General features: G+C 43.4%; 1 protein-coding gene across 2 annotated transcripts in view; it reads right to left on the bottom strand.

The window, feature by feature from the left end:
• Positions 1–25,193, bottom strand: part of ADARB2 (adenosine deaminase RNA specific B2 (inactive)) — a 612,280-nt gene that overhangs the window by 11,021 nt on the left and 576,066 nt on the right. For both annotated transcript variants that reach the window (XM_059729167.1, XM_019498622.2), the window contains one exon: positions 6,748–6,929. In XM_059729167.1, the coding sequence (XP_059585150.1) occupies positions 6,748–6,929 (182 nt within the window). The remainder of the gene's footprint in view (positions 1–6,747; positions 6,930–25,193) is intronic.

The raw sequence follows: 25,193 nt of genomic DNA, 5'->3' as shown, positions 1-25,193 counted from the left end.
CCTGAGCATCAGATAACTTCCCAATGCTAGTCAAATACTTTTACACAGAACAAGATGCGAATAGATCAGAAACTGCTATTTGACACTTATGCACCAGTCCCTGTCAAGTTATCATCAAAAAGCTTAACAGACTGAGTGCCAACAATGTAACAGCAAATGCTCAGACAGTTCCTGTCTGGCAAAAAAGCTACAGGTCACAGAATCAACAACGATGCACCAAACCAGTGGCCAAAGGAAACCAAACATTTGAATCAGAGGCACAGGGGCTTTGCATGTGTGCATGACAATTAATCCCTTAAACCAAATAAATTACATCTCAATGCCAGGCAGCCCATGGCCATACCAAGCTGTCACAGGAACACACACAAGCGAAAACCAAAACAATACATTGAAGCTCTTTGATGTCTAGATCATGACACAGCACAAGCAAAAAGAAAAGATAGGGGGAAAATCCATGACACCGATGGATAGCACACTAACCCAATGGCTGCATGAAGGCAAGAACAGATTTCAATGAGTGTTTGTCAATCGTATGGGTGAAATTTAGATCTCAGCATCTGGATGTAGACATCACTTCATCACCTGGCCTGCCAGGTAACACTGAATAATAGGTGACGGTCAGATAAGTGACAGCACCCAATAGAGGTGAAACCTAGATCCTGATAGTATTATAGCACTCTGTATCCACTGAATAATTTGTTGCATACATGCAATGCCATGCAGTGATCAAAGGACAAATATCCTGCAGTGTTATTTAGCTAATACATGGCAATATTTCAATGCCAATAATTCTTTTAATTCAGTAATTATCATCCCAACTCCTCCTATAGTGTTAGAGTATAGGCTGGCATGTAACTGCCATCCCAGGAGTCTTCCTCCAGAGGAATTCTAATTCAGAGAATGGCAATTCCTTCCTTTCTCCTCATTTGCTCTTAGGTGTAGTAATTTCCTATGGGCTTCTTACCGAGTGTTGAGAAGACCTCTCTGCACCAGCCAAGACTCTGGGCATTCCCTTCTATTCCTCCCAGCTTATCTGCCTGTTGGGTCAGAGGAACACCAAGCGTGGAGTTTCTGTTCTCGACCCATCGCCTGGTCCAAAATCCAAGGGTTGGGGAACATAATGGATTCTTACTACCTCTCATTCTTCTGCATGAGCTTGGTTGTCAGACACAGGCTGCTTCTTTGATGGTAGATTTTAGCAAAGGACTTTTGCAGACCCAGGGAATCTGCTTCAGCATATCACCTTTATGATTTGAAAGAACCTGGGTCTACCTGTGCTGAATTAAAGCTGGGGCAACTACACTGGAGCCCTGGGAGCAGTAGAAATGTGTGTGAGTCCTTGTGTTTCCATCTTCATTTATTTTATGGATATACATTGTTGCCAAACTCTAGCTTCCACAGACCATGATTCAAGAACTCCTAAGTCTTGAGTTTCTTTCAAAATACAATCAATTTTGTTTTTTTATATTTGCCTTCTGATTGCTGAGCATTCAGGTTACACTCAAGTCATGTTTGCAAGCTTACCTCCACAATGGTGAGGCCTAGAAAGTACTTTTTAAAAACAAATTGAGGTTCTCATGTAATCATCAGAATCCAAATTGTGCAAAGGAAAACTTCAAATATCATGGGAATCCTGATAAAATCACAATGGTTGGCCACACTGGCTCTGTTTCCTGATGATTACATCTTGGAGCTTTTTAAAAATGATTTTTAATGTTATTCTTTTGAAAGATTACAATTCTGATATTATTCAAATAAAATGACAAGAATTCAAGATATATTTTCCCCCTCTCCACTGCACAAAGCACCCTTTTGGGGAAAAGATCAATAGGACACTGCAGGAATGGAAATTAAAAAAGAAAACATTTCAGAGCTCAAGCTTGATTGTTCTGGAATACAAAGTGGAAAATAAAATTGAGAAGAGAATCTTTTATAATAGATTCAATCTTAAAAGAAAAGCAAACAAGCTGACAATAGGCCTAATGATGTTCTCAGGGGGCAAATCCGCAGCTGCTCCAGTGAACTCAATGGGTTTATATTAATTTGGAACTGGAGTAAGTGAGAGGAAAATCTGAGTATTGGTCATACAGGGAGAGCAAATATCTTGGTTTCTTCATTAGGTTCTTCACTGCCATCTTCATTTAAATGATCTACTTGATTATACTGATGAGATAACAAAAAAGATTTGGCATATGTATAATTCAAAGACACCCGTGCTTATAAATCCCTAATTCGTTTGTTCTCTAATTGGAGTCCTAAAGGTAGAAGCTGTCTGATTTGAGGTTGCCAGGGTTTGGGTTTCAGTGCATTCTGTGTTACTTTTTCTAGGCACCTGTTTCGTTAGCCTTTTATTGCCACTCAGTATACTGGGGAGAGGTAGTTAGCTGCACACTGTCATTGAAACCTTTTGTTGAACTAAGTCTGTGCTGCGCAGGTATGAAGCACATAACACAAACCACAGCAACTAACCTTCATCAGGACTGTCACTGGTTCTGCAGTATTTCTGAGATCTGGCTGCCTAGGAGTCACGAGGCTGTATCAAACAATGTTTTTATGAACCAAAGCAATATAGATCAAATCATCTAGATAGACAGGTTCCACCTGCTACTGCTCCTAGTCTAAAGGAAATTCACATACAGCAGAGACAGAGAGGTTTTTCCAAACAAAGACAACTCTCAGAGAAGGGAGAAATCAAGTATAATGCACAGGAAACATAAGGTTTTTCAAAGGACATTTGTCCTTATTTGATGCAGTACTAACTTCCTAGAGAAATCTGATAATGCTTTACAGCAATAAATATATACTAGGGTGGAAAGGATTATAGGCAACAGTTAGTGCCCTGTCTTAATGCATTTATACTAGGTAGTCAGTCCACCCCAGCTATAGCTGTGCTCTGATTCTTTTCCTTATTATCAGCTTATTATTTCTTATTACTTTGCAATTTATGGGGTTCTTTGAATACATCTAATTTCCACTGACTTTAATAAGAAATGGGCATTATTCTCATCTCACAAGGCTAAAATAATGGACTTATGACAATGAAATAAATGGTGTATATGATATCAGAATTAAGAGCGTTATATTTATAATAGGTCATATTCTTGCAGATGCTCATCACAAGGCATATGAACTATTTCAGCAAAACTGCCATTGGACTGGTGGGGGCTCAGGCCAAGACCAAGGTTGGGCTTCCTTCAATATGACACAATATATTGGCACTCTGCATGGAAGTCATTGATAAACAGGATTGATATATTTGGTGATGTAAGGTCAAATAAAATATGCACAGAGATTCCTGGCATATTCACTTTTTTACACTCTTGCATCTCTGACTCACTAGACTGAAGATTTATATGACAAATGTTTCAGAAAAGGATGAGTAATTCCATCTGACCCTACAACACACATGTGAACTGTACTGACTGGATGTGCTCACACTGAACTGAAGCAGTGAATTTCCCCTGTAGCTAAACTATCACGTCCTCTGTCTTAGCAAAACTAAATTTGGCAAAAAGGTACATGAAGAAAATAACACCTCAGAAAGAAGAATATGAAATAGATAAAGGATAAAAGTTTCAATAACACCTAAGTGATTTGGGACCTTAATTGCTCCTCTGAAGTTAATGATACATAGCCATCCTGGGCACTAGCCTGTATTTTACAGGCATCATCTTGGTAGTTCAGGGCATCTTTACATGTGCTCCAAGAGCCACTCTAATTAAAGCACTTTGCAGCGTCCTATGTATTCAGCATCCCACACTTCAAATGGTGGCAGGGGCGCTGTAACTAAAACTCGTTCAATGGGCTTTAGTTACAGCACCCCTGCTGCCTTTTTGAAACATGGGGATACATGAGATGTGGAGGCTGCTGGAGCACACTAATTAGTATGGTCTAGGAGACTTGATTAAGCGAATCTGCTCTGATGCACTGTAATTGCAGAGCATCAAAGCAACATCCCTGCATGTCTACAGGCACCCTCAGTGCCTTTTTAAACAATTGCAGTTGCCCAATATTCTGGGCACAAAATAAGGACCTGATTCTGTGAATTACTGAAGTCCCTCAATGCTCATTTACTTCAAATGGACATGGTGACCTCAGCCTGGGGGAAAATATTTCTGAGCAACTAGGGGCTAGGTTAGAGGGAACTGAGTGAGGCTCGGGGAGCTTCTGAGTCTGGGAGGGGATGGTTTGGATTTGCAGAACTGAGTGCTGGGGAATGGGACTGGGTGAACTGGTGGAGTGGGTGTGAGAGACAGTAAGGGAGGTGGTAGAGCAGGAAGTACATTGGGATGAGAGAAAACTGGGCACAGAAGCAGAAACACTATCTTATTTCGCCCTGCCTGGGGGCACAGTGGAACAGTTTTCACTCTTAAAGAGGACAGAGGTGAAAGCAGGAAAGTTACTTTTTGATTCCTACTTGTCCAAAATGATGTTATGTGCCACCAAAATACTTTCCTACAGCACCTTTACACTGTCCTATCCTATTCATGTTGAAATTATGATCAGCCTGAAGAAGAGACAATATGAGCTGGTTGAGAAAAGAGGATGAGGATGAGAGGGACATAACCGCCAGTCCTACTGCTTATTGTAGGCACCAGCCACCAGTGTACAGTGTTCACCTCAGGGCTTTACTTCTCTCTCTGAAGCCTCAGAGACCGGATACTAGGATAAGTGGGCCATGTGTGTGATCCACTACCACAGTTTCTATGCTTCTTCACATATTTCATTTCTGATGGTCCATAGCAACTACTTTTGGAGCACTGCCTGGGTACAAACAAGACACCTACTTCCCGCATGAGGAGAGTGGGGAATAAAATACAAAGAAAGAACACAATCACCATATCATTTCAACCTATTTTGGGTCAGTATTATACCTTCCTGAAGGGCCTAAAATCTACTAACTTTCTTTCCACAATTTTCCTAGTGGAGAAGTTCATATCAGATTTTTCTTTTTTAAGGCTGTCTCCTTTATACTACAAGTAGACATTTTTCCTGACTAGTGGATAGCCTGTATTCATTTTTTTGGTAACATATTTATGTTTTAACTTCTCGTTTTCTTCCCTTCCCCTGCCCCTGAAAAGAAACAACATTTTTCACTTTAGAAAAATAATTATATCTGCATCCAGGATGCTCTTGGAAGGAGTTATGGTTTAGTAGTCAGAATGTGGGAGTATGACTACTGACAACTACTGCCCGGGGCAAGTTATTCTGGCCCAATTCCTCAAATCTATTCATATTAGGTACCTAGAGACTTTTGAGGATTTCAGCTTTAATCTCTCTGAGGCTCCATGTGCTTGACTGGAATCTTTTTCTTTCCTTTGCTACAGGTGTCAGGGTTTTTTTATTTTCCCTTCCTCAGAAGGACTGGGTGTTGGCCAGAGCAAACGCTGGGGATTTCGACTGGGGTATGGCAGAGACTTAAAAAAACCTTCTGGGACTTAAAAAGCCTAGAAATTCATGGCTTAGAGGTCCTTTCTCCACTCAGGAAAGACTGATCACTACATTTGGGATCAGGAAGGAATTTTACCGCATGTTCAGACTGGCATGGACTATGGAGGTTTTTGCCTTCTTCTGTAATGTGGGGCATGCTCCTATTCCTTGGATCTCTTGCAAATATTTTAACAAACTACTTCCTGTCCTTGCAATGGCAGGACACTGGCAGTGCCTTCATCCCCCTGCTTTACCCGTAACAAGGTGTTCTGGCTGCTTTTGGGTACTGTGCCTGGTAGTTCTGGATAAAGGTCGCTTCTGTATTTCTATGAATTGGTTAGACCAGGGATTGATGATTTTTTGCCCGTGAAGGCCAGAGCTTGCAACCTGGTTGTCACTGCAGGCCATAAGTCTTCTCCCCACAGTGTGGCCAGCTACTTGCACTCATCCTTGTTGCAGATGCCTGGCTCTTCTGCAGCGAGGAAGGCACAGATGCAAGGAAGCCACAGGGTCCACAGTGGAGGAGAACGCTGTGGAGGGGATGGATGGCACAATACAGCTCTGTGCCACCAGTTCTCCCATGCTGGATCAGACCTTTTTGTGCTGCTTCAAGCTCTTTGTGGGATGGATTCAGCCCATTTGCTGTAGATTGCCAACCCTGGGTTAGGAAACACTTGAGTTGGATAGTTAGGGATGATCCTGCCTTAACTAGGGGGCTGCACTAGATGACCCCCAGAGGTCCCTTCCAGGCCTACTTTTCTATGACTCTGTGTAAGCTTGTGCCACTTATTCCTCATGACCATCATTCTCTAAGAATTTACTGCCAGGTCTTCCAAGGTACTGGGCAACATCCATGGCTCAAACAAGAACTGAGGGTCCTCTGCATCCTGCTGGGGTCTCATTTTGTGCCCAGTGAAGTCAGCCAAGACTTTGCCATTGCTTTCAATGAGTGCAGGACAAGGCCTTTAATGCATAAGTTCCAGTAACCTACCTAGTCAACAGGAAGGACAGCAGCCCAGCTAAGCATCATGAGTACCAACCAGCAGGCCTTTTCATTAGACATTACTGGGAGTAAATGGTTTGCCTTGGGGCCATCTCAAATTAGCTATACTCTTCTTATTCCAGTATTGTAGGGTGCAGTGTATTGTTACTATTACTACAAAAAAGAGTTTAGATGCAGGGAAGCATACAGTTTAGGTGCAGGGAAGAATTCTACTGGTGTGTAGAATTAATAAGAAGTCAACTTTCCTGTTGGTGCCTGGTACAATTAGTGATGGGAAAGGTGATCATTTGTCTTTCAAGCAGGTGTTTGCTTACCACTGAGGAGCAGGTGATTACGCCGGTATGAAGCTGGCAGCTGACCAATGCTTTCTATTCTATGGCTCATTACCCTGGAAAGGTGACCAGTGTGATAAAGGCTTCCCACAATAATGCTGTGCAAGTACGTGGGCTCGATGAAGTAACTGAGGAGAGCACCTTGCAATCCAAGAATGTTCCATCTGAAAAAGAAATTCAGTGGTGATAAAACATACGGGCGCAGAAAAAGCTGTGCAAGAGACTGTGAGGAAAAAATGGAAAGCAATGGGTGAAGATGTTTGTTCCCATATTTGCTACTTTGATTTCAGAGACAAACATGTAGATCTTCTCACTGGTTAAGGCCCTTTACACTATATTGAACAGAGAGCTGAGGATTTCTCCACTGGGGGAGAAATTTTGCCTGGTATAGTGTTCCTACCACTCTGGCAATGGGATGTACCATGGCATCTTGGAATAGAAAGGGACAGAAAGATGTGGCTATTTATTTTCTGCCAACCCTGGAACTAGTGAGGCCACAAAGTGAGCTAGAACCATTCCCCTTTCCCTAACTCACTCACAAACTCACTTCATGGGACCCAATGCTGCATTCCTCCAGTATTATGCTGGTGCATCCTCATTGCTTTTAGTGCTGGTGGGACAATATAGGGCTGGATTAGTATAGGGCTCCAAGATTTTACCAAACTTGCCAAATACTGCAAACAATAAACCTGATTCTTCTCTCATACTGATATAAGATTGGTGTAGCTCCATGGATCTACTTCTGACTTGCATCCCTGGAGTAGCCTTTTGGATTGACAAATACTTCACATTGGGTGTGTCTACACATCACCCTATGGTGACATTGTTACTGCACCATGCTATAGTACTTCCTTTTAGAAGTACTAAAGCACAGTATGGTAACCACCTGTACTGTGCTGTGTGAATGGCTCACAGTTAGTTTTAGCTGCTACTTCTCTGTAGTGGTGCACTAAAACCAGGGAGCACGCTGCTACAGCGAAATAACTGCCAGTCCCATGTAGACTCACGTGATCACTACATCACTGTAGCACATTGTAAAGTGATGTAGCGCATTGCTACGGCGATGTAGGGTGACGTGTAGACGTGTCCATATTTAAGACTTTTTAGAGGGTCTAAATAAAAATACCTGTAGTTTTATTTGCAATGGTCTTGCACCTGAGATAAAAGCATTCATTGTTCCCTATTTGGTATTTGTTTTTCTCTTTAACAAGCTTCAGTCACCCAATCACAGAGCTGATACAATGTCTTAGTTGGCCAATCACATACCATATAATTGTCAGGAGCAATTTGCCAACAGTACCCAGGCTCATGTATGTGTTTGCACAAGTTGTCAAGCAATTAAGAAAAATACATTAATAGAAATCAGAGCCTGTTCCTGAACAGAAAAAAAAAGATATATTTGTGAAGTAATGTATTCACAATGAATAATTTGATCAGCTCTATTCCCTTTAACCTGATGAATATGTCTTGTCCTGTTGCTGTCTGAGTGATACAGTACAATGATGGGGAAAAACCTTAAGGCCTCACAGCCATTAATGATTCCGAACTTATAACTGATGTTGGATTAGTTGCCAGAAATGCTCTGCATTTTAATATACGACAATTCTTTACATAAAGCCAGTTACCAATAAGATAGAATCTAACTTCTAAATTCTCTGGAGAATACAGAATTGGATACCAAGCAGAATGAAGAAAAAGTGGGGAGGGAGAGAGGTTTTGAGACAGTTATCTTCCCTTACAAGAACCTTACCTAGTCAGCTACTAGTGTAACAAGTCATGTTCCCCTCTCTGCTTAACTAACACCGATAGGTTATCTGAGACCTAACTGGTACTTAAAATACAGTTCAAATATTTTCCCTTCATTCTGGGCAGTCCTGAGCTACAGAGTCCAAATTAACAACTGCTTAGAAAGCATACCTTCGCAGAGTACATTTTGGCTCATAATAGCTGAAATACTGGCAACATTTGGAGATCTACAGCTGAGTGGAAAAAAAAAGGTTAGAGGTGTCTGCTATTTAAAGCAATATCCAGTGGCTGCCATGCTAAATAATGTGTTTAAAGCACAATCTCCATCAGCAGCAAGCATTATGTAGCTAATTTCTTACATCATTGTTCTTTTCATTAATTAACATTTCTCCACCGTTAGTGCAATTATTGCAGTGCCTCTGTGCTGTATGTCTCTTTTCATGATTAATAAGGAGTCATTATATTTCCCTTTCCTGAAGCAGTCAATTAACATGGAATACTTTCCATTAATTACTGAATGTTTAAAACCAGCATGCCGTACCTGGAGAGCAATCTGCTCAAGGAACCTGTGACACCAATTGCTTTAAAAAGTTCTCTTTAAATTTTATTCCAAAAACACAAGCAATTTAGCTGGCTATATTAATTTGCCTCAGAAGCAGGGCTGTGAATGAGAAACATCTTTTAATCTCATGCAAGAAAAGGCAGCCATCTGGCTGCTGAGGATTTCAGAGTGAGACTCTCCCTGTCTCCCTCTGTAAATGCAGGTCATTAAAGTAATGTGTTCATCTACATAAAACTCAAATGGAATATAAAAGGTAATATTTATATACAAACAATTTAGTCCCACAATTTAAACAGTCATTGGTTTTATGAAACATTTACTTTAGTCTATCAGATTTGCATAACTTCATTTTGGAAAAAAAAAAGTGTGGTCATTCCTGCAAATAATCTCACTTTCAAAGGAAGGAGATATCTGCCTCTTTGAATAAATGTCTTATCGCAATGCAAAATTAATAATGCAAGCTTAGGAAATGGAAGAGAGTTCAGCTAACAGCGCTCTGCTCAGGACTGGCTTTGAGGAGTAAAAACATTTGACAGCAAGTCTTCCTTCCAGATGGAAACGCTTGCAAGATCTTTGTGTTGTTCTCAATATTTGACATTTCCTTTAAAAAATTCTGTATATTTGATTGAAAAAGGCTGAGAAAAACAGCTAAACAAAAAAACAACATATGTTCAGCAGGATTGAAATATCACCAATATGTGCATCATCAGAGATCATCTGAGTCTTATTTTTAAGAAAACAGGGACTGAGTTCAGACAAAGTATGGGAGAATACTGATTACAGTTTAAATTTAATGTTTCATAAACAAACTGTATAATCTTAAGGAGATTTATATGCCAATTCCTATCTTGTGTGAAGAAGGACTAAGCCTATGAAGTCAGTGGAATTACATTAGTAAAGGCTATGTTATGAGGTTGATCAGATTAGGCCCTACATATTCAAAACATGTATAAACACTAGCTGGATCTTATTTTGAGGAAGATAAACATTATTATTCATGCTGAAAGACTGAGGTACAGATTCAGTATGGTTTGCTTGGCATCACAGTGTTATTTGGAGGCAGGGGCTGGGATTAGAAATGACAGTTTCCAGAGTCTGAACCTCATTGCCTAACTCATTTCTTCAGGAGCACTTCATAGAGTGGGAGAAGCACTTGTGGATCACCTTGTCTTCCAGGGTGTGGGAAGTAAATATATAGAAAAAGGGAGGAAAGGAGCAAAACCCCCCCAAAAAACAAACAAAAAAAAAATGAAGAGAAATGCAGAGCAGAATGTATGCCTAAAAAATTAAGACAATATAAGGTTACTATCCAAGAACCAAGGTCCCTGCTGAATATCATCTCCACACAGCGCAAGAGAGGAAAGGGGAACTAGAAAATGGACCCAGTCACCAAACAGGCAAGTTTAAAGGTGAAGATAGCTCTTGACTGTTTCCTAATCCTCACTCCCTCTAAGGATTATTAAGCTGTGTGTGTGTTAGTTCACATGACAGACTTTAAACGGCTTATTAGCGTAACTTCGTGGCCCCTTTCAACTTCTGCTAAGCAGGAGTCTTTCTACTGACTTTGCTGAGGCCTGCATTAAATCTTTGCTGTTCTGAAATGTCTAGGTAGCCACTTGCTTATGCTTGGAAAAGGTAATTCTTTGCTTTCATATCCTCAGTATAATGGTAGCCTTTGCCAGCAAACAAACAGAAAGAGAGGAAAGCATTTCCTTTTCAAAACAGTTGGGAAGGGAGACTGGCTTACAATGGGATCCTACTAGATAAGGAGCTTTTCACTTTTTGATTACAAGTTGAAATCAATACCTTGGATAATACTGAGCAGATCCCCTCCTGAGAGGTGGTCAGTGACCTAAATTGCTGGCCTATTTCCAATTCCATGTCCCACAGACTGCAATCATCTGTGCCCTGGCCAGTGGTCTCAGCCCAGATGCTAAAGGTGGGAAAATCTGGGAGTGAGCTATATTTTCAAGCCTGGCTTCAATTTACAAAGCAAATTTAAGTCTATTCTTATTCAGCAAAGGACAGTTACATACCAGGTAAAGGTCAAGTCCCTTTGAAGTCAATAGTGCGCTAAAGTGAAGTGCTTCCCTGAATAGGGTTGGACCTGTGAACTGGAGTTTTAGGGTTCCCATCTCTGTCCTTCAGACTCTGCCCTTCAGACCTGTAGGCATGTTTGTGGGAAGCTGGCCCTGCTGTATCATGGCTATGGATAGGAAAAGCCCTCATTCCTGAGGACTGCCTGTTCACACCTTTGTCTCAGCACCAGAGTCAAATGACAGATATTTGAGAGAAGTCTTTTCCTTGTATCCTTTTGCTCCCTACTCTGGCCAACACATATTTATAATACACACACCTGTAATAACCAGTTCATCTCTCTGAAAATTAAACACCTATGTTTTATTTATAGGTGGATTGTGGGGAGTGATACTTATCTGAGCAGCAGTAAAAATATCAATAGCTGCATTCTTTTTTGAAGGAGCTATTTCTCTGCTGTCTAATTTAGGTGCACAAAAGTAGCAGTGTTCCCATCTGTAACAAAGTGCTGGCTTCAAATGTAGCTTTTCAAAATAAAATTATTATTCAAAGGAAATGCAGTGCTACATTTTGGGCCCTCGATTTATCAAAGTGACTTTTCTCGCTAAAAGAAATATACTGGATCATTTCAAATGTTTCTAATTGTGCAAGTTTTAAAAGGCTGTTTTCAAGGGCACACATCTCTCAAATAACTTATACTTGGTCTGCTTCTTAATAACCCTTCCAATAAAGAGAATATCAACCTACTGCTCATTTGGTCATAGATCTTCTTTTTAAAACTTCTTCAGGAGGATCAATAAAACCGAATGTCCCTCTGTGCTTGAATCTGGGAGTTTTTTGTGCTTAGGACTGAGTGGAAAAATACCTTTGCTTTTGTGCAAACAGCTGATATTACAGCAATGTTTACAGAGACAAAATCCCATGTCCAGTTTTCAATATAGATAATCCTTAAATAAATATATTTTTTGCCTGTTTGTCAATCACTGAAATGCCAAAGATGAATTGGAAGGCAACTTAAAACAGGCAGTTTTTCTTTAATTAGATGACATATTTTCCTTGCTCAGGACATACTGTAGTGACATAGTGACTTTGAGTGCAATTGTAAGCTCACTTTACGTATGGGCTCATATCAAGTCATCCACTAACAGAGAGATTCTCAGAAATACTCTTAGGAAATATAGTTATATCAAAATTCTCTTTGACCTCATGATATAACTGACAGCTGGGGGATGTGAATTGGCTGTGGCACCTTCCTAGGGTATGTGCTGCTGCATGTGTGAGGCTGACACTGGGACGGTAGGTGTAGCTCCACATCCAGAATGTTTCAGAATATATAAAGATACGTAACATCTCCCCTCCCAAAGGAACCTAGCATGCTTCAGAAACACTATAACCACAGGGTTGTCAATGACAGAGCCAGATTACTAGGCAGATAACTAGCATGTCCAACATACCAGGCCAAGTATGAACACTCCTTCTTCCCTTCTTCATTCACTGATTGCCTCCCCTATCCCAACTGTTTGGTTTCATCTTCCTCTAGGATACTCTGTTCTGTAGGCCCAACATTTATTCCCTCTGCACTCCTCCCTTGAGTGCCCTTTCCCCTTCTTCTTGCACCTAATGGTTCCTTGCAACACCTTCCAAACATGGAACTATTATCACTTCAGTTTGTTGCTTTACCTGCCTATGTTGCTTAAAGTGAATCCGCAGAATGGAGCAATGTGATGAAGGGGAGAAGCTGCAGGTGGCCATGGGTAGCTATGAAAAGAGAAGTGTTAACTCTGCTATATGGACAGGGGCAGATCCATCCCCCAACCACAGGCATCACTGTTGGGAGATAACCCGGTTATAACCCAGCTGACTCGCAGTGGGTTCCAAAGCCGCTCCTGCCCCGTTCCAGCCAGGCTGTTCAGGGAGTCTGGCTTGGTTGGAGCCAGCAGTGCTAGCAGTAGTGGGCTGGCGGGTTTCCCCTCCCTGCTTGGTCCCTCCGTGTATTCCTCATCTGCCAGGGAGCAAGCACAAGGAAGGGGAATGCAACCACCACCACTGCTACGACTGGCTGAACCTGAGTCCCTGCACAGCTGCTACCTGCAGCCCTGACTGGAGTAGGGCAGGAGTGGCTGAGACAGCTGCAGTGGTGGGTGGGTGACTCCTCTGTGCCCAGAGGCATAAGTAGAGAGAAGGAGGGGAGATACTGCAGAGCACAGAGGAGAAGGAAGTGGGTGCCAAGATGGGTTGGGGGTGGGATTCTTACTTGATTCAGGTACTTAAAATTAAGCCCCCAGCTGCTGCTACTGTGTTGTGTTCTGCTTGGTGGTGGGGAGAGCGGGTGGGACATAGGGGATTCAGCCACCCTTGCTGTGCCAATCACTGTTCCTAAACCCCCTTTCTAAAAGTGTTGGATCCACCTATGTATATTGAAGAACTTGTTACTTCTCAGGCTTACTCTGTTCAGCTGGAGGAGGGGCAGAATAGCAGGGGGACCACTCTGAACTGCGGAGAACATACCAACTTGTCCTGAAATGGATTGATACTGATAGGATTGATACTCTACCAAAAAATTATAGGCGAGATTGTCCTTTGAAAGCACTGGTTTGAAGAGGGGATTTGCTCCATGGTAGTCTCTGAGTGACTATGTAATAAGCATAAACCCAGCTGCAGAAGATCCTGCCACTGGCCCCAGCTAGAAGCAACCAGGGCATAGACTGACCTGACTGATTAGACTAGACCAAGTCATCCCCTGCCTTTATAAACCCAGAGCAAACTGCAGCAAACTGGGCAACAAATTGCCTTGCTGTGCCCTTAGCTTGCTTGAAATGCTTCACCAAATCCTGATTTTTGTCTTCTGAGCTTGATTTCAGGTTTGACCAGCTTTGGGCCTTGGCTACTGACTCTAGCTCCACACTTCTGACTCCTGGTTCCAATTCTTGACTTGGTTCCTGTCCTCATGTGCTCTTGTCACACAGATGGCACACTTCCCATGCCTCTGTGTCTGAATGAGCGTGCAAGGGTGGAGTTGCACCTTTGTGTGCTCGCTGGGGCCCTAAATTTAGGTTACAGTTATAAGGAACATGCTAGTGAAAAGCAAACTGCCAAATCCTTAGCTGGTAGTAATGGTTGCAGCTTCACTGAAGTCAATATATACTTATCTCCTATGCCCTGTGACCCTGTGTCGCACTATGGCTTGATCCCAGTCTTAGGTTTCATAGCTCTGTGGAGCTACTCTTATTTATCTGATAGGGTTGTAGATTATAAATCAGGGTGTTGGCATGGACACACATGCTCTAATTGATTTTTACTATCTAATAATTTGTATGATTGCTAAAGAAAGAATATGCTTGTCTTCCGTCCCTCAAAAACCCCAAACTAAATGCTAAAATAGTATGAGAAAAGCAAGCTATTTTTCAAAGACATTTACAGGAGCTGCGTATTTAACACCCACTGAAAGGCAGTGGGAAGAGAGTGCCTAACTCCCTGGTTAGTGCCTAATACTGCTTGTGAATCTGGAAGTTTTTTTGTTAATCTTTTCGTGGAGGAAGAATTGTTCTTGGCATTATCAACATTTTAATACCTGGTTTTCTTAGTGTGTCATTTGCTTACCTCACCACAAATTCTATGACCAAACTGTCCTGTCATGCTTTCACATCCTATAAATTGTTATTCATGGTGGTCTCTACTCAGCAGAATACCTGCTGTGTTCCTATTTATATGACTATTTAGCTATTATCGGTTTGGAAACTGGAACTAGCGTATTATATTTTGATCTGTGTTTTAACAGGAGGTAGTTTATATATATTTTCTGGAATATACTTTGCAGTGAAACTGAATTTGAAGTCTCAGTCATACAGAAAGGGGTTAAGAGGGAGAACTACAAGCTGACTCCATCGTGTGCACAAATTGTCTCTAATTGAATATCTGGCTGTGTTAATTGATTTTCATTTACATTAATATGAAGCTTTAGAAGTAGCTTATTTTAAAAGTGACTTTGCCAGGCCTGGCTTTCTACTAACAATAGCTCTGTTCAATAGGCTAACCTAAAATAGAGCTAAAACATTCGCTTGCAGATTTGTATTTGATATGGGATATTTAAATCCAGCTCAATGTACCCAAATCACACTTAAAGTTCTATTTTGGGTCCCTATTGCTATATCCTTACACAGGTCTTTAAACCCACGCTTTCCTTACAATATTATGAATACATCCTTCAGTAGATATTCACTCCTATTAACTAGCTATAGACCAAAAAAAGCCCTTGAATCTTAGCCATGGGACAAGAATAGACTCTGTTTGACAAGACTGTAACATGAAGTTTGAAGGCCCTCTGTTGTTACTAATGCCATTTTATAGATGAGGTATAATTTACATGTTATAAATCTCATTTAGCCTCTGGGGTTAACTTCAGTGTCTTTGTGGAGTAGCAAAAAAATGCTTTACCTGGTGGCATAAAAAGGTAGCTTTTTAAAGGTGAACTTTTGAGGAAAGACTAGTAAGAAAACAACTTTTAAAAATGATTCAAGATCTAAAATCTGCAGTGACTGTGCAGCTTGAATTGCAGCTGGTATTCTCATACAAATTACAGAAACAATGTGACACAGGGGGAAGGTTTCCTCAAAGACCCTCCACAAGTCTTCTGCAAGGGGAGCTGCAAAAGGACATTACTGAATGAAGAAGCTTCAGGGCCCTATGGATTTAACCATGAGTATTCCCTGGTACAGAGACTGTTCAACACGCACTCAATCTAAGCAGATTTAATTTGTTAGGAGAAAAAGTACTCTGCACAGTTCCCTGTAGGGGACTGTGGTTGGTTGGATCATGGGTATACAAACAATGCTATTCTGAAATGCTAAGGTGCAGCTGTTTTGCTTGTGGCAGACTTAAGCTTAAATGTGTAGGGACAAGTTTTCAAAAGGTATTGATGTCCAGAATTAGGGCCAGATCTTCCAAGAGAACTCATCTCCCATCAGGCACCTGAAATAACAGCCTATTAATCAAAATAACTTGGTCCCAGATTGTCAGAGCTATTCAGATATAGATTTGTGGTTTTTCTTTCTGTACAGTTTATAAATTCTGGTCTAGGTTATGACACCGCTGTATTCTGGAACACCTCCGTAAATGTGGAATCTCCCATTTACTGTCTGCACTGGATCACTTGATTGTGATTGCCCCTGGTCTGGCAGCTATTAAGCATTTCTATTCAGCTGCTCAGATGGCAGGACTCTTGGATAATGGATTGACTGAGGCAAGGAGAACTAACTCCTTCAACCTCTCCCTAGGCAGCAAGCAGGGTTTATGGAACTGTCCATAGTCCTGAAGTAGGAAAATGCATGCAGGTGTATCTATTATTTTGTTTAGACTGGGTAACTCTTTTGTTATTCAAATAAAAAGCAGGGAAGGGAACCTCAAACAGGCTATGTGTCTGTAAAGCTGGAACACCTACTACTTAAACTGTTCAGAAGCTTGGGGTGGCAGCATTAGTTTTGAGTCCCAGGGTAGCTGGGCTGTAGGAAGTAATTACCATTAAGGAATAATACACGTGTTATTAATGCACTGAAAGCTTACTGAGCAGTGAAATACTGTGCAGTAAGCTTTCCCTGGGAATGCATCTATATGTGCTCCCATCGGGAGCAAACTTGCTCTCAGAAGGAGCAGTTCAGTGCAGGGCTACTCCTGCCCTGCTCTGCTCCCATGTGGCAGCCAGGGAGAGCTTTAAGCTCCCCTGGGTGCCAGCCCCCAGCTGGCAGGGGACACTGGGGTCAGGCTTGGGCTCTGGGAGACAGGGAGAGCTGCCCTGCCTCTGGGGAAGCTGTCTCCCACCCCTCCTGCCTGCTGCACAACCCCCGCTTCAATATTGGAGTGGAGGCTGGGACATTATCCTCGCCCTGGCAACAGGCAGCTGCCAAGTCCTGGTTCCGAGATGGATCCAGGGCTGGGACATTGTCCCCTGCCCTGGTAGCTGCCTGCTGGCAGAACAGGGGACAATGACCCAGCCTGGCTCCAGTCTTGGAGCCAGGGCTTAGCAGATGCTTGCTGCTGGGGCAGTGGACAATGTTGCAGCCCTGGCTCTGATTGGCTGCTTGGAGCACAGTTGGGAAGTAGGCAGCTTCCCAGGGGAGGGGATAGTTCTTTCACTCCCTGCTGCCTGGGAGCAATTTGCTCTTGGTCAGCTGCCTACCCTTGTGTTACTGCACCGTAGCTAGTGCAGTGTAAATTGTGAAAAACCACACAGTAGACTAATCTACTGTGCAATATCTGCTGCATGCAGTTACATAGTCTACTGTGCAGTAAAGCATCTCATGTAGACGTGCCCAGAGGGTTTGTGCCATGGAAATATGCCAGTGAGGGCAAGAGAGGAAAGAGAGCTATGCTCTACTCGGCCAACAGGACCTTAATGTAGGGTTCAGTGTTAATCCAGCCTTTAGAACCCAACACAGCAGCCAGCAATGATCCAGATAGGGGCAGCTCTAGCATAGCTGTGTAAATGAGAGCACTGAACTTCCATTGATTTCAATGAGAATTAAGTGCCTAAATATGTTTGAGATTCTGGGTGTTTGCACCTATTTCTAAGCTCTTTTGAAAAACCTGCCATTTTGTTTAGCTTCCAGAAGACAAGCTGAGCTCTTGTGAAATTCTTACATATAAACTCTCCTCTGTACTTCAGGGCCAGCAAGGAAGAGGGGTGTTGTTATGGCCCTACTTCCTCTGAGACTCCTTGCCTTAAGTAACACTGACAGCAACATTAAGCCTGAGGTAACTCTGCAGTCCTCAAATGCAAGGAGTTCCTCTGGGTCTGGGCTCTACATAGGAATGAAGAGAGTCATATTTGATACATGTCAAATTAAATAAATTTGGACTTTTTAGTTTTGAAGAGTCTGAAAAAGTAAAATTATCCCCAGGCCATAGTACTGTGCCCAAGAGGCTATATTATAAGAAAGGTCTTTCTTTGGAGGCTCATATTAGCATTAGGTAAAATTGGAAGATCAGGGCATACATCTTGCCTTAAACAACTGGTCACATTTGTAATGTATCTGCTTCTGCATTGCTGATGAGCCTTACACTTTCTCTTTGCACAAATATATGTGAATCTGTGTGTATTAGTAATGTCAATGAAAAATGCATTTCAAAGTTTCCAATATTAGTGTAATCTACTGCAGATGGGCTGGTTGGGGGTTGATTCTAGAACCAGTAGCACTAAGCTTGAACTTTCACCGCTTCATTTGTGTTAAATAAATAAAACCCTTATGTAGACCAGTCACTAGATTAGGGCCAAGTCTTTGCGGGCACCAGACATAAAGGATTTTTTAAGGATTTGTAGGTACCAGACTTTAAATTTGCACACATAAATATATAGATCTTAAAAACAGAAGGAACCATTATGATAATCTAATTTCATCCTTTGTATAAAACAGACCACCTAGTAATTCTCTGTAGGTGCATCTATGCATGCAATTAATACAAATAAACTCTGGTGCTTGTTGCATGGGAGTTTATTGTTCCCAGGCATGCCATTTGAACTTGTGCCCAGGACTGCAGCACATTGAGCTGGGTGGGAGCAGCCCCAGCTGGCAGTGTGTCCGGGGGGTCAGCCTCCCAGCCTGGCACTGCTCCTGCCCACCTCAATGTGCTGCAGAGGGGCTGGCTGCGGTCTGGGGGTGCGCTAGTGTGGGGCTAGCCAGCAGGCAGACCCTGCACTGAAGCACCCTCATGCTCCAGCCAGCCGCATCAGCGTCTATACGTGCAGTGCTGTGGAGTAAAAAACTCTGGAGCAGGATAGTACTTGTATTTAAAAGTACTTGTATTTACAAGTACTGTCCTGCTGTGGAGTTCATTAGTTTACTCCTGTCTAATAGCACTGCACTTCTAGACATGAAACACTGGAGCTAATTAGTCTACTCTGCAGTAAATGTTACATGTAGATTCTCCCTGTATGACCAAATAACTCGAGAAGTCACATTAACAATGTTTGTGCAGTCAAATCAGAGGTTATCCAGCAATGTGGGTTATCCACCAATCACAACTAAGCAATAAAACCAGAGTAGTGAGTAGCAAAATAGTGAGTATTCAACCATTCAATACTTACAGAATACTTTTGGTGATTGACTAACAAAATTAAAGCAACATGGTAAAAAAAAGAATTTGCTGAATACCTGTGAATAATAAACAAATCTGATTTAATCACCTTCTGCTTGCAGCTACCCTATAAGCAGGAGAAAACTTAATTTGCTGGATAAATTATTTATAATGTATTGGTCCCTTTTCTCAGTAACACTTTGGATCCCTGATTTTCTAGTACTAAGTTCCTTTGCAGCCAGTGCAAAGTGATGTATATTTTAGCAGCTGCTGCTATGGTTCTCAATGGGAAACATTCTCTAATAGCCTAATGCTCCTGAGGGAATTTTCCAAGGACTATAATCAAAAGAACATAAAGAAGAATTTTGCCAAATCCTAGTGATACAAACATGAATTCATTTTCAGAATTTCTTATTAACCATAAAGTAAGTCCATAAAATGTGAAAACAAGTTCCTTTGTCACTGCAGCCCCTCTAGTCACTATGGAATGAAGCTGGTTTTATTTTATGACAAATATTTGGATTTCCAAAGCTCTGCATATGATCTTCCTACTGATTTCCCCCCTAAGATGAAGACTCTAAGAAGGGCATTAGGACAATGCTCTTCTCATACTCTGGACTCTCTTCCCATTCTTTTATCTATATATGAAGAAGCTAGTCAGCAGCCCTGCGGGTTGGAGGAATACCCTCCTCACCTGTATTGAATTCCCCTCCCTCCATTCACCTTTGTACTCTCTACTTCAGTAGTTTTCAATCTTTTTAGACTCAAGGCTTCCCTCAGAAAATACCAACTCTTAACTTTCACTCATCTTTTGACTATGGAAAATAACAAAGCAATTCTTCTGTTGCAAGGAGCTCAGAAAGACCACAAGCTGGAATATTTCTGACATCATGAATTCCTATTTGAAATCTCTGGGTTTATCCTGTGAATCATGGCTGCTTGCAGACATTAAAAAAAACAAACCATGTTTTACTTTAAACTAGGTGCACTCCTGCACCGAGCCTAGCACATGCCCAGAAGAGGTGGCACATAAGACCTGGCTTGCTCAAAATCGGTATAGATTGGGTGCTTTGGTGGAGCTTTTTTGCCGCTTTTATTTAATAGTTGATTGAATCAGCTTTAGTTACACATGCCAAAAAGCCCCACTAAAGCGCCTGATCTATACAGATGCTGCTGAGCCAGGTCAAAGTAATGTGCTACTTCTGGTAAAGCGCATTTTTTTAATGCCTGCTAGTATTGCATGGCACCCTACAGCACTCTTAGAAGTATCTCATGGCACCTTGACTGAGAATTGCTCTACTTGTGTAATGATAACTTTCCCTCCACTGGGTCTTTTTCTGATTTCCTCCACTCTGGGTGCATCTACATTAGATGCTTTACTACACGTGCACATGCTTACTGTGCAGTAAACCTTTTTAATCACAAGTAAATTTGTGATTTACTGCAAACGCAAGTAGCAAATTTACTTGCAATTAGTAACTGCGCAGTAATGCTTATATAGACGCCTGACCAGGAGCAAATCTGCTCCCAGTCAGCCAGCTACCAGGGGGCGGGAGATTGTGGCCTACCCCCAGAAACTCCCTGCTGCCAGGGTGGGCTCTGCCACCTCAGCCCGGGTGGGACTACATCCCCTTACCCCTGCAGCAGAGAGCTCCAAGCCCCACACTGCAAGATCACAATCAAGGAGCAGGGGGCTGGGAGATCCTCATCTCTCAGTGCCAACTCTGTGACAGTGGGTCTGGCACTGGGAGATCCTTATCTCCCAGCCCGAGCTCCATGGCTGTGGGGCTCACGCTGGAAGATAAGAATCTCCCAGCACTGGCCCAGCTGTCGTGGAGCCGGCAGTGACGGCTCCCTGCTGGCAGGGTTCAGGGAGCCTGTTCCCCATCCAGTTCTGCGCTCAGGGAGCTGTACAGGGAACACGCTCCCCAGCCTGTTCCCCACCCAGCTCCATGCTTGCAGAGCTGAGTGGGGAACAAGCTCCCCAGCCTATTCCCCACCCAGCTCCACTATCATGGAGAGGAGCAGGAAACAGGTTCTCCAGCCCCCACCCCATGATGCAGAGCAGGGGCTGGGAACTGCGGAGCAGGGGCAGGTCCCAGCCCTGAGCCCTGATCAGGCGATAGAGGCATGCAGTTTGGAAAGAGCTGCAGGGGAGAGGCATGTCCCAGCCTCCTACGCCAATCTGCCAGTGGGGCAGCTAGCAATGAGTCACCAGCTGGGCAGGGAATCCCTGCCCACCTGGAAGCTCACTGCTAGCTGCCAACTGGCAGATTTGGGAAGGGGGCTGGGACCTGCCCCTCCCCTGCAGCTCTTTCCAAGTCCCCTGTCCTAATCAGGGAGCCAGGGCTGGGAGCTCCCTGCTGCCAGGGCAGAGGGACATTATCCCCACCCTGGCAGCAGGCAGCCCCCTGGCGGCAGGGAACAACATCCCAGCCCTGGCCAAGAGACAGCTGTCTCCTGGTCCAGTGCTCCCTGTCAGGCCCTGGTGGCAGCAGGGGCCCACTGCAGGGCCTTAGGAAGTGACTGCAGTTTGCTGCCAGTAGCAACAAATCTGCTTCCACTTCCCTACATGTGTAGACGCCTGCCTGGGAGTGTTTACTGGCAAGTAGTTTACTTGTGAGAAGAATGCTCCTGGAGCTAATGCATGTGTAGACATACCCTCTGACTCCCATCTGCTTCTCACTGAAGCTGTCTTCACCAAGCCCATCAATGCAAAGCCTGCACATCTCTTTTCCAACTCTGTTCTCCTTGATTTTATACTCCTCCTTTAAACTGACTGACCCCCACTCACCTCTTAGAGACTCTGACCAACCTGGACATCTGAGTCCTTGTGCTCCCCGATCCACTTCTATTCTCTCCAGCTGCTATTGCAGTAGGTTTTTGTACGCCTGCCTTCTTGTAACAGCTCTTGCCCTAAGCCCCACGTATATAATCCACTGCTCCATTTCAAGGCTGGCTGATTGGGTGAGTGAGGTGACCAGGAGTCTTATGATGACTCAGAAACAGCACTTTCAATAAAGGGGAAAAGGAAAAATGAAAGGCTTTCTGTACCAGCTAGCACAAAGTCAGGCAGAATGCATCTGGATGAAACAGAGATAGCAGCGTTGACAGGAATACACGCTAGGATAGGGCAGACAGCAGATTCTGGGTTCCAGAAGAAACTAAACGTTGTCTAAGAAAACCTGCTTTTGAGTTGATGTCGAACTGTTAAATAAAGAGCGCTGTGAAAAAGCACTATGGTTGTTGGGAACTTTATTTGACATACTGACTGGTGACGTGGCACACATGCTTACACCCCTCACCCTTTTAGTAGCTTTCAGAGATACCCCCTGCACCTGTCTTTTACCTCTTCACACACAGTCCTTCCCCTCATATTCAGTCCCACAATCTCACAGGATTTACCTGTGTCAGCGTCAGCCCTGCCACCACATTTCTTTATCATTAAATCCTACCATTTTTCTAGCATCTGAATCAATTAATTGATCTCCATTACTTCTCTGTTACTCCTTCCCAAACTCTTGCTTAGGCCCAAGTGCTGCTACTTGCAAACCACGCTCCTCCTACTTTACAGTTCATCCAGGCTTGCTCTATGAAAATCATAGTGCTAGCTTATCACATTAACACACCTTCACTTTGTACCCCTTACTCACCACTCTGTCCATTTGCTGGCTACCCCTTATATTCCACACCAGAAATAAACTCCTTGGTCTAATCTTCAAGATCCTCCAAAATTTAGCAGTAAAAACTTTTGTGCTTTAATTTCTTGCCCTTCTTCCATTGTTCCCTTTGTTCAACCCAAGCCTCAGCCAACTACCCACTCTATTTTCTTGTCTCACCCTTACTCCATGGTTTTCCTCCTAGCTGCTCATAAGCTTTGGAGCTCTTTTTCTCAGAATATCTTCCATGTCCTCATCCTCTTCACTTTCAACTTCCTTCTCAAAATACATCCTTTACAATCTTTTCCTTCAAAGAAATGGTTTCACATACAATTTTATCACTCCTGAAATGCCTGCATTCCCAACCCCAACTATGTAATCATAATGATGTTACCTGTGGGCTCCTCTACACTTGCAGATAAAGGCACAATGGGATTTAATGTGTGATCCATACAATCACGCCTCCTGCTATGCTTCATGCACCCCCACAGCTAGGAGACTGCAGCTGCTAGACTCTCTGAGGTGCCGGGTGGGAGGCTTCATGGACCGCCGTGGGTGGCAGACTGTGGCTGCTCTGATCTCTGAGGAATTGGGGCAGCACCTTCATGCACCTCTGTGGATGGGAGATTGCAGATGCTGTGATCTCTGAGGCATGGGGGAGGAGGTGGGCTTCATGCACCCCCTATAGCTGAAGACTGCAGCAGCTCCAGTTTCCCAGCTGCAGGAATATTTGGGAGCCTTGTGAGCTGAGAGCTCCCAGGTTTGGGGGTGCACATGGCCCCCCCAGTTGAAATCTCTGATCAGCTGATGGGGCTTCCAGCCTCAAGTTCAATTAATGACACAATAAGAGACAACTACAAAGTTATTCCAAAAAATATGCCACACGTTTATTCCTCTTTTTATCATGCATTTAATTGACTGACCATGTGGCTGGGTAGCCACTTAACCCATGATTAAATGGCATGACCACTTAAGCCGGAGGAGCCACTTAAACCCTTGCAATCATTCACAGTGGTTGTAATTAAGTTACATTTCAGCTCTTCAAGTGCATGCACATGTATGTTACTGTATAGATATATAATAGTAATAATAACTACAATCAGTGCATATCAAAAGGCAACCTGCAAGTTTTCTTTTATACTGAAAAAATAATACTTGGCACTCTGTAATATTCCTTTGCTGCCTTTAATGCCATTTAGCTACATGGTAGCAAGGAGCTTCATTGCAGATATCTAACGATTCACTGAAAACTCTAAGCAGATGTGTTTGGAGAAAACATAGCTTCTGAGAGTCTATATTATAACTGACATTCCCATCAATAACAAATATAATACTAGTTGCAGGGTTGATATTTAATTTACTGCCTATTGACATTCAAAACCACAGAGACTCCAAAATTTCAATTCTGCCACTTCAGTTTGTTCGGTTTTTTTCTAGTCCATCTAAGTCTGGATTTAGAAAACCTAGTCGTATGTGAGAGCAGTGGGAAAACAGTTTTGAGTCTGCTGTTATCTCTTTGCAAAGAAATGAAAACATGACAGCAGAAGATGCCTTTTCTTCTTCACACAAACAAACAAAAGGCTTAGAGACTAATTCAGGGATGGGCAAAATATGGCCCACCAGCCGGATCTGGCCCTCCAAATGATTGGATTTGGCCCGTGGGTGGGTGCCCGCCAACTGATTGTATCCAGCCCACAACGCTCTGCATGAGATTGAGCCCCACCTGTTCCTGCCTGGGGAATCCCACGTTCCCACCTGCCCCAGCCCCAGCCAGTATGCACAGCTTTCCACTGGGGCAGCTCCCACTGCTACAGACACTCAGGTACTCAGCTCCCTGCATCTTCAGTAGCTCCTCCTCCTGCTCCTGCTGTGCCGCTCTGGGCAGCAGGTAACACGGGGAAGAGCGGTACCCATGGGGATGCATGACAGGCACCACACATCCAGCCACGCGGGTGGGAAGCTGCAGCTGAGCAGCTCCTGCCCCAGCATGTGGGGCTCTAGTTCCAGCTCCAGCTCCTGGCTACCTTCCACCCACTTGGGCACCCCCAGGTGGCCATGCTCATTGTGCCAGGTGGGCAGAGTAGGTGAAAGGCAGACAGGAGCAGGAACTGGAGCCCCGCATGCTGGGGTAGGAGCTGCCAGGCTGAAGCTTCCCTCTTGCTTGGCTGAACATCTGTTCCCTGATGTGTGATCCCATGGTTTCCCCATGCTACCTACTGCCAGAATGGTGCAACAGTGGCAGGAGGAGGAGGAGGAGGAAGAGCTGCTGGAGGCAGGGGGAGTAGAGCAATATCTGGGTGGCTGAAGCCACTTCATGAGCAACCCCACTGGGAAGCTGTGCGCATTGGCCAGGGCCA

This window comes from Alligator mississippiensis, chromosome 5 (genome assembly GCF_030867095.1).
Source record: "Alligator mississippiensis isolate rAllMis1 chromosome 5, rAllMis1, whole genome shotgun sequence".
NCBI classification, from domain to species: Eukaryota; Metazoa; Chordata; order Crocodylia; family Alligatoridae; genus Alligator; species Alligator mississippiensis.
Note: the sequence above shows the minus strand (reverse complement) of the source record. Positions and strands in the feature narration are given on the sequence as shown.